This window comes from Panthera leo, chromosome B4 (genome assembly GCF_018350215.1).
Source record: "Panthera leo isolate Ple1 chromosome B4, P.leo_Ple1_pat1.1, whole genome shotgun sequence".
NCBI lineage: Eukaryota > Metazoa > Chordata > Mammalia > Carnivora > Felidae > Panthera > Panthera leo.
In genome coordinates this window covers 102,854,569-102,868,089 of record NC_056685.1, presented here as the reverse complement: position 1 = coordinate 102,868,089, position 13,521 = coordinate 102,854,569, and the positions used below count along the sequence as shown (strand labels likewise).

Here is a 13,521-nt window from a genome sequence, read left to right as displayed (position 1 = left end):
TGAATGGCGTTTTTGTTTTACAAAACAATAATTTTTTAAAGAGTCTATTATGTTACCCCAAATCCCATATAAGGAATCCTAAATAATTATTTAAATTCAGCTCCAAGAAATACATATGCAATTGCATTATATTCCCATTCAAATGGCTAAGCCTTCTTTTCTAAGAAAATGAGAAGTACAGAACCCAAATGATCAAGAAAATAAGCCTGAGAGAGGTGAGAGACTGCTTGGGGTCACCTGACTGTGACAAAGCCAAGGTCAGTGCCTGCTGCCTGCTGCTTCATCCAAAACCCTTTATGCTATCACCTGCTGCCTCTTGAGGAATCTAAACTGAGAATAAAGTACATAGGGTGGTAAGGTCATTGTGCTGGAAAGAATCCCTAGGGTTCAAACACTTGCTAATGAATTCTAAATGACAGACAGAATTGTTCCATCCCACAATTTACATTTTCTGTCATAACTCAGCCAAGGAATATTTTAAATTGAGTATTTCTACAATTATTTAGATTGGAAGGTAGATTATTCCACAGCATTCCTACATTAAGTATAAAGCCTTTCTTCAAACTAATAAACGTTCCTTCACCCAAAACTCTCAGATCTTCTTGTCAGCTAGGAAGGCAAAACTGGGAGTCTCTCAGATTTACCCAAGAAGGCTAGTAATTTATTGGCTCTGAATCATTGTCAGAACACTAATGGAAACTCTCAATTAATATCCAAACCTCATTCATACAAATTTGGAAAAGACATCCAAAGGTTTAGTTTTATTTTAAGTTACTGCTAAGAAAGAAAGAAAGAAAGAAAGAAAGAAAGAAAGAAAGAAAGAAAGAAAGAAAGAAAAAGATTTAAGAAAGAGAACAAAAATAAGAGTTGAACTATGAAGATTTCTCCTGAATCCTTCTTAGAAAAAGGATGTGATAATCTCATTTCTATCTAATCAAACATAAGTGTATCCTGCACAAACATTAAGGAGGTTAAATTGGTTGGATTCCTGGTCACATGACTGGCCTCGGCGCTTGCTGAAGTCTTAATATCTGTATGTTATAACTTTAAGGTTGTTGTTTGAAAGAAATCTTCTCATCTCTTTTGCAATGCTGGCAGGAATGCAAACTGGTGCAGTCACTCTGGAAAATAGTATGGTGTTTCCTCAAAAAGTTAAAAATAGAACTACCGTATGACCCAGAAATTGATGGGTATATATCTAAAGGATACAGGTGTGATGTTTTGAAGGGGCACATGTACCCCAATGTTTATAGCAACAATCGACAATAGCCAAAGTATGGAAAGAGCCCAAATACCCATTGACAGATGAATGGATAAAGAAGATGTGGTATACACACACACACACACACACACACACACACACACATATATGTATAAACATATATATGTATATATATATGTATATATATGTATATATACACACACACAATGGAGTATTACTCAGCAATCAAAAAGAATGAAATCTTGCCATTTGCAACAATATGGATGGAACTAGAGGGTATTATGTATGCTAAGCAAAGTAAGTCAGTCAGAAAAAGACAAATATATGACTTCACTCATATGTGGAATTTAAGATACAAAACAAATGAACATAAGGGAAGGGAAGCAAAAATAATATAAAAACGGGGGGAGGGCAAAGCATAAGAGACTCTTAAATACATAGAACAAACTGAGGGTTGCTGGAAGGGCTTGGGGGGGGGGGGGGATGAGCCAAATGGCCAAGTGGCATTAGGGAAGACACTTGTTGGGATGAGCACTGGGTGTTATACATAGGGGATGAATCACTGGAATCTACTCCTGAAATCATTATTGCTAACTAACTTGGATGTAAATTAAAAATTAATTAATTAAAAAACAAATAAATAAACATAAAAAAGAAAGAAATTCTTTCTTCCTACTCTCCATAATTCACTTTCAAGCATGAGATGTTTGGAAATTCTATTAATTCATGGTGTTATTTTTATTATATCATTTATCACATCTTACCTGATTCCATTCTTTTTTATTTCATGCCCATAAATTCGAATTTCCTCTTGGTCTGAAAAGAACAAGCTGATTGACCGATAACAGTAATACACTGAACCATGGCACTTAGGGCTATTATGAACCTTAAAAGAGAAAAAAAAAAAAAAGCAAAGACAGCATAGGAACCAGCAACAGATATGTAGGCCTTCATTCAAGTCACCAAAGCCACAATGCCTGTCTACAGTTCTACAGCACCATTAGTCCTATGACACTGAACAAAATTACAACTACATTTAGGATTTCCAAAGAAAAAAAGATTTACCACAGAAATTGGACGGCAAAATTAACTCCATAAAGTACACATTAATTCAGCATATTTTTTAAATGATCTGAATCTTTACATGTTGAGTGTCAATATTCTAAAGATACATGGTATGTACTGGAATAAAATTAGTTCTAGGAAGAGGACAGTAGAGCACCACAAAAACACACATTTGTATTTTACATGTCCATGTCATGTTAAAGAATCATGAAATGGAGCTCTACACAATGCAACACTTACAGATTGCAAAAAAGTGACTATAACCTCTCTAAAAATAAAATTGCTCTAAAAATAAAATAATATTTTAGGGAAGACAAATATTATTTCTCAAACCTTGATGGGAAAATTAGTTTATGAGGAAAGAAAGAAAGAAAGAAAGAAAGAAAGAAAGAAGAGAAAGAAAGAGGAAGAAAGAAAGAAAGAAAGAGGAAGGGAAAGAGGGAGTGAGGATAGAAGGAAGGAAGGAAGGAAGGAAGGAAGGAAGGAAGGAAGGAAAAAAGAAGGAAAGAAAAAAACAAGGAAGAAAAGAAAACAAGAAAAAATAAAAGCAAAGAGAAAAAAAAGGAAGGAGAGGAATGTTAGAATCTCTTACCCCATTCCAATATTAATTTCAAACATTCAAAAAGCAAAGTATAAAAATCTGACCACATTGAGAAGAAATTTATGGAGATAGAGAATTTGAAATTAAAAAAAAATTAGGGGGCACCTGGGTGGCTCAGTCAGTTAAACGTTCTACTCTTGGTTTCAGCTTGGGTCATGATCTAATAGTTCATGAGTTTGAGCCCCATGTTGGACTCTGCCAAGACAGTGCAGAGCCAGCTTGGGATCCTCCCTCTCTCTCTTTCTCTCTGCCCCTTTCCTGCTCACATCCTATCTCTCAAAATAAATAAATCAACTTAAAAAAACATTATTGATTGGAACATAGAAAATGTAGCAAACAAAAAATGGGGTAAATGTTAACTCTATACAAATGTACAAAGAATAGAAATTAAATAATAACTTATTGGGCTCAAGCCTAAACCATATTTATATGAATTCATAAAGGTATAATATGTAAATGACAATAATGTAAAAACCACATATCATTTAACCTAAGATGGTGATATAACCCCATTAAGAGGAGGGAAGGAAAGTGTGTGTGTGTCTGTGAGTGTGTGTGTGCGCGTGCGTGTGTGTGTGCGTTAGGGGCAGGAAGGGTGATGTAACAAAGATGATTCCATCTTCCATAGTCAGAAATGAATGAGTAAAGCCTAACTTGAAAGATAAAGAAATAATAGCATATTTTGGCATGTAAGATAAAAGCCTGAAGAAACAGCTTAAAGAGCTAGAGAAATTGCCTTTGGGGAGCCAGATTTTAGCTAGGGTTGGGAATGAAGGCAAACAGGGGCTACAGTTTTGCTTCACTGCCTTAGATGACTTTTTTTAGACTGTATACATGTATTATTTTTATAAAAGTAAAATTAAATTTAAAAAGAAAAAGAAAAGGATTGGGAATATGAAAAAGGATATATGCATAAAGATGTTTATCAATTTATCTATTAAAATACTGAAAAAAATTTTGAAAACCTAAAATTCTAAAACAGGGCATAAGTAAATAATTTGAGTATTCCGCAAATTGAAACAAATACAGCTAAAAAAAATTGGGTTTTAAGAATACTTGACGTGGAAGAAAGTTCTTCACATAATATCAGGTGAAAATCTAGGACAGAAAATTATACATAGTATGATTTCAAGATTATAAATGTGTTTAAAAGTCACAGAAAAAAGTGTAGAAGAAAATATATGAAGCCATTAGCAATGGTAACTCTTACTGATATTTCTATTTTTTTAGACTTCTCTGAAATTTTCAAGTTCTCTCCAAGAGAAGTGAACTACTTCTATAATTAGGGGAAAGATGACATTTAAAGCAAATGGATTTGTTGACTTGAAAATTTTCCACCATCCAAGACAGAGCCAAGTAGAAACAATATTAACTCTGGGAGCACAGTTTAGCACTGTGTGTTATTAACAAAGGACAGAGTATCTAGTTGACTCTTTATTCTTCAAAGGAGTGAGACCCTGGACAAGCACATTTCAATGAGGGAGTCAGAAGGTGTTTAAGTGATAAACCCAGAGAAAGAGTGGAGGAGTAACAGACAATAAGTGACTGAAAATAGGAGCCCTGTAAATACCGAAGATGCATGCCACTAACTTCCCTATCTAAGGAGACATGGGAATTTTTTATCTTTAAGCCCGGTAAGTTAACTTTCAATAGACTTCATTTCCTTTCTGGGTCACAAGGATTTGTTGTTCTTAAAAAGCTTCAGGGCCTACTTTTTAATTTGCATCACCTAGGAGAGGAGGAGAATTTTGGCAACTCTAATGTAAGTTAGAAGGGAAAAGGGAAGCAGGAATTGAAACAAATAATGCCTATGAAGAGTTTTAGCTTTTGAACAGGATAGCACAGCAGTATCCTGACTGTGTTTTGAGATAGCTGGAAATTCAGAGGAAGATGGTGAGGCAGGGAAAGAGGTCCCTGACTTTATTGGTTCAACTAAAATCCCTCTGCAGCTTGTATTTTTTGTTTAATTTTTATTTATTTTTGAGAGAAAGAGAGTGTGCGCATGCAGGGGAGGGGCGAAGACAGAGGGAGACACAGAATATAAAGCAGGCTCCAGGCTCTGAACTGTCAGCACAGAACCTGACTTGGAGCTTGAACTCACAAACCATGAGATTATGACCTGAGCCAAAGTCAGATGCTTAACTGACTGAGCCCCCCAGGCGCCCCTGCGCTTGAATTTCTCTTAAGAATTCTTCCAAATCAGAGCACTTGGGGGGAGGGGTTCAGTCATTTGAGCGTCTGACTCTTGATTTTGGCTCAGGTCTTGATCTCACGGTCGTGAGATCAAGCCCCGTATCAAGCTCAGCACGGAATGTGAGCCTGCTTGGGATTCTCTCTTTCCCTCTCTCTCTGCTCCTCCTCCACTTGTGCTATCTCTCTCTCTCTCTCACTCTCTCTCTCTCTCTTTCAAAATAAATAAACAAAGTTATAAAAAATAGAATTTTTCTGAATCAAGAGTTCTTCAACTAAGCACTAACTCTCTGAGCTCAATCCTGTAGTATGAATCTACCTAGTAATTAGCTGCCTGCCTCCATGCCTCGAGCCTGTGCTTATGTGCTCTGTTTCCTGAATGCCCATCTCAGGCTCATACCAAAGGGCACCTTTGAGAAACATTAATCCAGGTGTACCTCACACTGGAAGTGTCAGGAAGGAAATGTGTATGAGCAATTTGGTTGGTGCCCAAACCCACTCCTTCTTCAAAACATTCACATCAAATCTGAAGAATAAGGACGTTAACTGGAGTTGTTATAATTTGATATCTGTGATACAGACATTCTGCATTGCCTGCAATTCTCTCCCACCTGGATCCAAACCCTTCTTCTCCCAGTCCAAGGCTCCATCTCAATAGAATATACCCAATTTAGCTACATATTTAGTCCATTCCAGTAAGAACCAATCCTTCTCCTTCCCCAGTCAGAGCCCTAAGTATGCATGCTATGATTATTATATATTTTCCATCATTTGTCCTGTACTTTAAAAATACAGACTTGCCAGAAAAAAAATCTTTAAGTTAATTATGTCCTAGGATCACCTACCCATACAGTGTACCGAGGCTCCAAATTACCACAGTCCTTTGCAAAGATGTAAGAACAGTTTCCTGGGAAATAATAGTAAATGCCATCAAAGGTTTCAAAGTGGTACTGTCCCCAGGTTTTGCAAATCCCATCTCTGCCATTGCCCATATTTGGCACTGAAAAGAAATAGGATCATATTTAGTAGAATAAAATAAATTACACCCTGTTTCTGGCAGGATTCAGTTATGGTAGGTGGTTCTAATTTTCAGTAAAATAAATATTTCCCTTTGGCAGTCAGTATCACAGAAAGAAATAACTAACATAAAATTATGAGTTGCTCGCAAAACTGTTAAACTCTCCTGAAGGAAAACATGGTCTCCAAGCTGTTTTGAAGAAAGGATTTATGTTAGAAAGTTCCTTAACTTTTGCTTTTAAAGGAAGACTCTGGAAGAAGAGAAGAGTGGGGAAAATGATACAGTAAAAGAAGGTAACAGTGATAAAACAAATATAATGCCTCAGAAAAGAAATTAATGTCCCCATTGAGTGCCCTAAAAATTTGCATGAACAGCATTAGAGTATTCCAGACTCTGCAATTTTTAAAAAAATATATCTTAATACTGTCCACAGAGAAAAATAACCACTGGCAAAAGAAAAATCATGTTTATATGTCTGAGACCTAGGGATGGGGAGCATTAGTCATCCAAAGTATGCTGGAACTTAGGAATCCATGACCTCAGACTGGCCAAATTTGAAGCAACTATCATCTTAAATTGTATAACTTCATCTTCACTGTTCTCATGTCTACCTCCCTTTGTTCCCCTTGTGGATAATCCTCTATTCTATTTTGATTTTCTAGACCCTTCCTTCTAGAATAATATGGAAGTCAATGACCTTTACAGAGCACTCGGTGTATAACATTTTAACACATGCTATAGGGAACATAGAGATAAGGCACAATCATTGTGCCTTTTCTTTGTAATTTTACCTAAATTTATTAGCCTTGACCAACTTTGGCCTATACAGGAAAATAACACAGAGTGATTCATTATTCAGACTTCTCTGACAGTATGCCTTGCCTCTGTTGCATATTTTCATAGAATCTTATACTTTCTTTTATAGCATGTGGTACAAGTATAATTAATGTGTATCCATTGTGCATCAGTCCCTTCCTCTAGACTGTAACCTCCAAGAGGGCAGAAACATGTCTATATTGCTCACTATTATATCCCCAGTGCCAGGCCTGGGATTTAATAGATATTCCATAAATACCCATTAAACAAATTAATATCTATCATTATTGATGTCGGACCTTATCCTAGACACTGTGGATAAAAATATTTTTTAAAAACCCTCTGCCTTTGAAGAGCTCTCAAAATTGTTTCTATTTTATGTACAGAATGTCCAGTTAATTCAAAGTCAAAAAGAATGAGGGCTCCAAATAACAAATCTGATTTATAAAGCAACAGAGAAATGAATAAGAACGTAGTTTAATGGATTAATATAATGTAAAGTGGAAAAAAGGCTGGAGGAAGTTGTAGAGATTAGTGAGAAAGGAAAGTGGAGATACCTATTTTCTTTTACATTGTTTCTAAATTATAGGAATGAATTATGGACACTCTAGTTAGTATATAATATGATTGTCCCAATCCCCAGTGGCTGAACACTTACATAGCAAATTAACCTTAAAGTTTCCCTCGACTTGTAATTCCCTCAAGCATCCCTGAAACTTACCAATCTGGCACCGTGTCCCAAGTGCCTGAAATATTTGACAGTCACATGTACCAGTCTTAGAACAGAAAGCTCCATTAAGACATTCATGAGGACAAGAACCTGACAGGCAAAAAAAAAAAAAAAAAAAATAAGTTATCTTCTGGCATGCCTCAGTTCTTATAAACATAAAATGTCAAGATTTAGCTTGGACTAACTGTAACCATTATTAATTCAAACAGAACCCTGGGCCTCTTGCCTTGATGAGCTAAAGAATTAAGCCTGTCAAGTCTCTATCTAGTTCATTTCATTATGTGTGCTGTGAAACAAGAAAGACAGGATTTCACATCTCAAACCACCCTGAGAGCAAAGGTTAGCTTCCTTCAAGCAATTGAAAGGTCAAGTTCCCATGTAAGGAATCCCTGTCCCAGATGATGAGAACCAGAAATGCACAAACTGCAGATGATTCTGTTGACGGAGTTTGGCCCTGGCTGCACGTCCAATGGTCTCCATCTCCAGGAGCAAGTGTATTAAAGAATAGTGTCCATCATTAGCTCGAGGGATCAGGTGAAGCATTAAAAAACTCAAATGGAAGCTCCCATTTTTGAAGAGAAGAATTAAATATTTCATCCAAAGTGTGTGTATTAATTAATCTTCAGGCTCCATTACAAATAATACATTCTTCCTGACTCATACTTAACTTTAATGGGTATAAACCAAAGTCATGGCTGGCCTTCACCAAAAATACTCTTTTTCATGGAAAGAAAAATTGCCCCAAAGGATTATGCTGAAAAGAGGAAGCAAGAAACTATGAGCTACTGAGTATGTTTTTAAAATGCAAATGCATCACAGTGAAATTTTTTCCTCTAAAAAGGAGAGAGGACAAGGAGTAATTGGCAAATTTCAAGCAGGAAGAATTTAAGTAACACATCAAGAGAACGAGAAGACATCTCTGAGTCACCATAAAGAAGTACTAAAGATTGAGCCTTTCAGGAATATGTTAAGGTCATGGAAGGCAGTTAACGAACTGTGATGAATTAACCACCATTCTGGCAAAGTCAACAATAAGAAAATCCTATTATTATTCTACTTTTAAGATCCATCAATTTAAAGTCTTTTTACATTTAAAGACCTACAATTCTCTCTCTAACTCTTAACTGAGGGAAAATGAGCTGTTTCCATTTGATTTTGATTGATCCACTGATCCAGGTAAAGTCATGTTTTTCACAAATTTAAATGCAGTTTTTTCCCTATAAATTTTATCTTAGAACACAATCTTACATTTTTACAACAAATAAATATCAAATAAATAAATAAATATCTAGACAAACAAATGTATCTCCTTCAGAAATTTATTTACAACACTGTTTATTCTCCTGGCTAGCCAAAACTAGCCAGGAATAGTTGCTATTTTAAATAAAAGGAAAAGTTGGAATTCAATTTCAAACTATCATCAGCATTATGCTTAATGGAAATGGGAAGTGGGTAAGCCAGAATAAAGATGTCAGGGAATCAAGGAACAAGTAAATGACTCACAAAGAAATTTGCTGATACCCAGTGATATCTTTCCTGATCATGTAGCTATCAGCTTCATCTAATTGTTTAACCCTGCTAATTTACAAAAATAATTCAAATTTCTACATAAAGTGAACTTAACTATTACTATTATTACCACCTTGGCTCAGTTTCCTTCATGCATTAAATGGCAATAGTTAATTCAATGTATTTCTCAAAGGGGTCTTTTAAGAAAGCAAACAGAAAAATGTAGGCGTGACACCAACCTTTTATTTTGCTCTCACCCCAATTAATAGCTTCATGGAAGAAATATCTTGGAGATGTTGCTTCAAACTTGGAGAGAAAGAAATAAGAATTCAAAATAGTTAAATTATTTAATTTGAGCCAAATAAGCAAATTAGAAACTCTGGAGAAATAGTTACAGATACAGCAATTATAAAGTGCTGACTCTGTGTCCTTGACTTATGGAGGCATCTCGATGAGGCAGAAAGGGCTCCTTGGGTTGTGGTTAGAGGATGTGACTTCAAGCTTTGGTTTTGCCTCTTACCTGACTTGGGTAAGTCTCTCTCCTCTTTGAGCTCAGTTCTTCTCCTGCCTCCCTCTCCTCTTTGGAAAAGAGCCTGAGTGGAGTCTAATCTTTGCATTAACTGACTGCTTTGCCTACAGAAGTAGCTCTTCTCTGATATTTCCAAGTGCAGATCGATCTGGAGAAAATGCATGCGGCTGATGGACCAACAGACAAGGACCTGCAGAGCCATTTGTGAAGACACCATCCACAGAAGCTTCTGCTTTGGCACTGTGTGTCACCCTCCATCTCCAAAGAACTGACACTTTGAAGTTCATAGGCCATTTAAGTATATCTTTTTATAGACCCCCAGCCACTTTAGGGTAATGGTTAAGAGTATGAATTATGGAATCAGACAGACCTGGATTAGAGTCTTGATTTTGCGATTACATAGACATAGGCAAGTTTCCTAAGTTCTTTAAAAAAAAAAAAAAAAAAGGTTTCTTAACCTCTTCGTGTCTTCTTTTACTTGTCTGTAAAATGGGAATAATGGTATCTACTTAATTGTGCCGTTATGACAATAGATTAAAATGATGTATGTAAAAATTCCACCATAATGCCTCACACATAGACACCTAGCAATAAAGAGATTTATATTTATGTAAGAAACCCAGATAAAACCTTAAGATTTTTGGAGGTCAATATAGCTTATAAGCAAATAATTGTGGTTTACTAGGCCTAATCTCTTAAGGGTTTTTATTCAAAGTCAATGATAATTTAGTGTATGGTCTGAGGCAATGTCCTTTCCAATAGCATTTCTACGTTTACCAGAAGAACACATGCTCCCAAAATTTTCCACATAAGTGTCAAATCGAATACTAGATGTTGTTAGAAAAACTGGAAAGGTTGACGGACAAGAAGAAAGTGGGAAGAGGGAATGTGACTTCAGGTACAAAGTCCTACCTCAACAGATCCTGGTCTCCTTCCTACATGCAGTTTTATTTTGGCATTTTCCAGTGAAGACTTGTTCTTTTAATACCCACACCTGCCCCATTCCAGGAAAGAGGACTCCCACACTCTTTCTCACACTTCAACACTCCTTTCTAAACTCCTTGAGCCACACTATGCCTCCAATTCCATTATTTCCTGTTCTCATTCTTCCCTGGTTTTATCCTCACTGCTCAATCTCCCCATTTTGCCATTGCCTCTGTCTTCACACTAAGTTAAATTCACAATAGTCTGTGACTTTGATTCCCCCAAGACAGCAAGTTTTTATTCTCTCTGCAGCCATAATGTTTCCAGCTGTCCGCATCTAACAGCCACCAATATTCCTGGGCACCAAAATCTTCTTACTTCAGCACCAGTGAATTATCTCTGATGCTCACTAACATTGTCTACTGGTTTCAACTCTGACTCATACAGGCTTATAACCTTGAACAAATTATTTGAAAAAAATTTTTTTTAATGTTTATTTACTATTGAGAGAGCGAGAGAGTGTGTGTGAGTGGAGGAGGGGCAGAGAGAGAGGGAAACACAGAATCTGAAGCAGGCTCCAGGCTCTGAGCTGTCAGCACAGAGCCTAACATGGGGCGCAAAGTCAAGGACCGTGAGATCATGACCTGAGCCCAAGTCAGATGCTTAACCAACTTAGCCACCCAGAAGCCGCTTGAACAAATTATTTAACCTCCTCATCCTCAGTTTCCCAATCTATAAAATGGAATAAGAGTAGAATTGTATTAAATGCAATGAATAAGGAAAGCACAAAGAGCAGTGCCAGGCATAGAACAAGGGTTGTAAACAAGTTACCAATTTTTATTACTAGGCAAAAACTGAATGCACCAGACAAGAAAGATCAAGCCTTTTTTTTTCTCCATATCCTTTCACTTAACTTAGGGTATATATACTCCATGGAAACTACAAGTGCTTAGCACACTGGCCTCCTCATTACGGAAGCATCCTAATTACCACACATTCCATGCATCACACTACTTTTCACCAGTGCTAAGACAAGACACATACGTAGCTTTTACCTTTTTAACTAACCTGAACTCAGAATGGAATCTTACACTTACAATGGAGAGCATTTTATTTTTAAGTCATATAAATAATGGCAAGTAATTGATGGTGTCAGATTCAATGAATAAGTTACACAGAAATGACCTCTTTTTAAAATTTTTTAATGTTTATTTATTTCTGAGATAGAGACAGAGCATGAGTGGAGGAGAGGCAGAGAGAGGGGGAGACACAGAATCCGAAGCAGGCTCCAGGCTCTGAGCTGTCAGCACAGAGCCCGACGCAGGGCTCGAACTCACGAACTGTGAGATCATGACCTGAGCTGAAGTTGTACTCTTAACTGACTGAGCCACCCAGGTGCCCCAGAAATGACTTCTTTATAGTCTTACCTTCATTAGAATTTAGAATCTAGGCAATAGGCACTGCTATTCATTTTATGTCTCTAGCGTGGTCCCTGGTATGTCGTCAAAAAATATCAATGAAACTGAAAACAAGCATAATTCAAATGGGAATGATTTGCCTCCCCAGCCTTGTTTAGAACTATGACTATAAAAGATTTTGGGGGAGCCTCGGTGGCTCAGTCAGTTGAACGTCCAACTCTTGATTTCAGCTCAGGTCACGATCTCACTGCTTGTGCTGGCAGCACGGAGCCTGCTTGGGATTCTCTCTCATCCTCTCTGAAAGGGACCACCACCAAGACTGAGCCCCCAAACCCCTCCTTTCTACACTCTGGGATTTTCTCCCTTCCTGGTTCCACTTTTCTCTCTCCCTTACTTGTGTACTTCCCAAATAAATTGGCTGTACCTAAGTCTCTCAGCACCTGCTTTCAGGAGGAAATTTTTGAAACGTAAGGCAGGTGCAAAAGAAGTCCAGGCAGTGGGTGCATACGTTCACATAACTGGTACAAGATGATAGCCCATTCTTCCTCCTTGCTGATAACATCCCCACAGGAGGATGGGAAGCACAGAGAAACAGAGGTTTGTGTCTACCCTTTCTTTGCTCATCCTTCATCTCATTGCCAACATATTTCTGAATCCTTACTCTCGCAGGTATCTATCCATCGATGCTCTGTCTTCCTAGAGCAGAAGTTATGAATCAGTGGGCAAGACTGGACTTATGACGGGTGAAATTTCATGCAGCGCATGATGATGACCTCACTGCCCTTCTTCAGCATTTCTTCTTTTAAAACCTGTTCAGATGTTAAACAGGTTCTCTCTAAATGGGAAACCAAGACAAGGTAAGTGTGCTCCTCACTTATTAACCACAGGTAACTCCTTTGGGGTAAATCATACAAATTCTAAAAATACCTAAGTGGACAATAGTATAACCCTATCCACAGGTCACTTCATGGGACAACTTTGGGGTCTATTTCACAGATTTTTGAAACTAGTAGGTTCACCAACATGCATTTTTTTCTCAAAATGAATTTTCTACTGAGTCATGCTGATGTCTTTCTGTGGTTTACATGGTCAACTGACAAACATGTAGTTAAATTTCTCAGAGAAACATCATTTTAACCACTTCACATGATGCATAAGTACTTAAGTACACAAAACACTCTTTTTAAGGGGGAAAAAAGTGTTTCCATTCCAAAGACAATCTTTTGCCCATCTCACTACAAAAAAAAAAAAAAAAGATTTCTGAATAATAGTAAATTAGTTCTGTCCTCTAAATTGACACAAATGGCCTATCAAATCCATCTTCAGTTCTCTTTAATTAACACCAAAACATGTAAAAATTCAGGCACTTACCAGAAAATACTAGCAGAACTGATTGCAATTCAGATTTTGACAAAGGCCTCCTTGAATATATAAGCCGTTCGCTATATAAATATTCAAATCACATTACTTTCCCATGAATACCTTTAAGTTAGGATTCT

At 37.0% G+C, this 13,521-nt stretch overlaps 1 protein-coding gene across 1 annotated transcript in view; it reads right to left on the bottom strand.

Annotated features, from left to right (window-relative positions):
* OTOGL (otogelin like) overlaps positions 1-13,521 on the bottom strand; it is a 160,402-nt gene that overhangs the window by 121,686 nt on the left and 25,195 nt on the right. Inside the window, exons 5-8 of the mRNA XM_042947249.1 lie at positions 9,391-9,457; positions 7,634-7,732; positions 5,924-6,078; positions 1,987-2,108 (exon numbers count right to left, since the gene is read on the bottom strand). Coding sequence (XP_042803183.1) covers positions 1,987-2,108; positions 5,924-6,078; positions 7,634-7,732; positions 9,391-9,457 — 443 coding nt within the window. The remainder of the gene's footprint in view (positions 1-1,986; positions 2,109-5,923; positions 6,079-7,633; positions 7,733-9,390; positions 9,458-13,521) is intronic.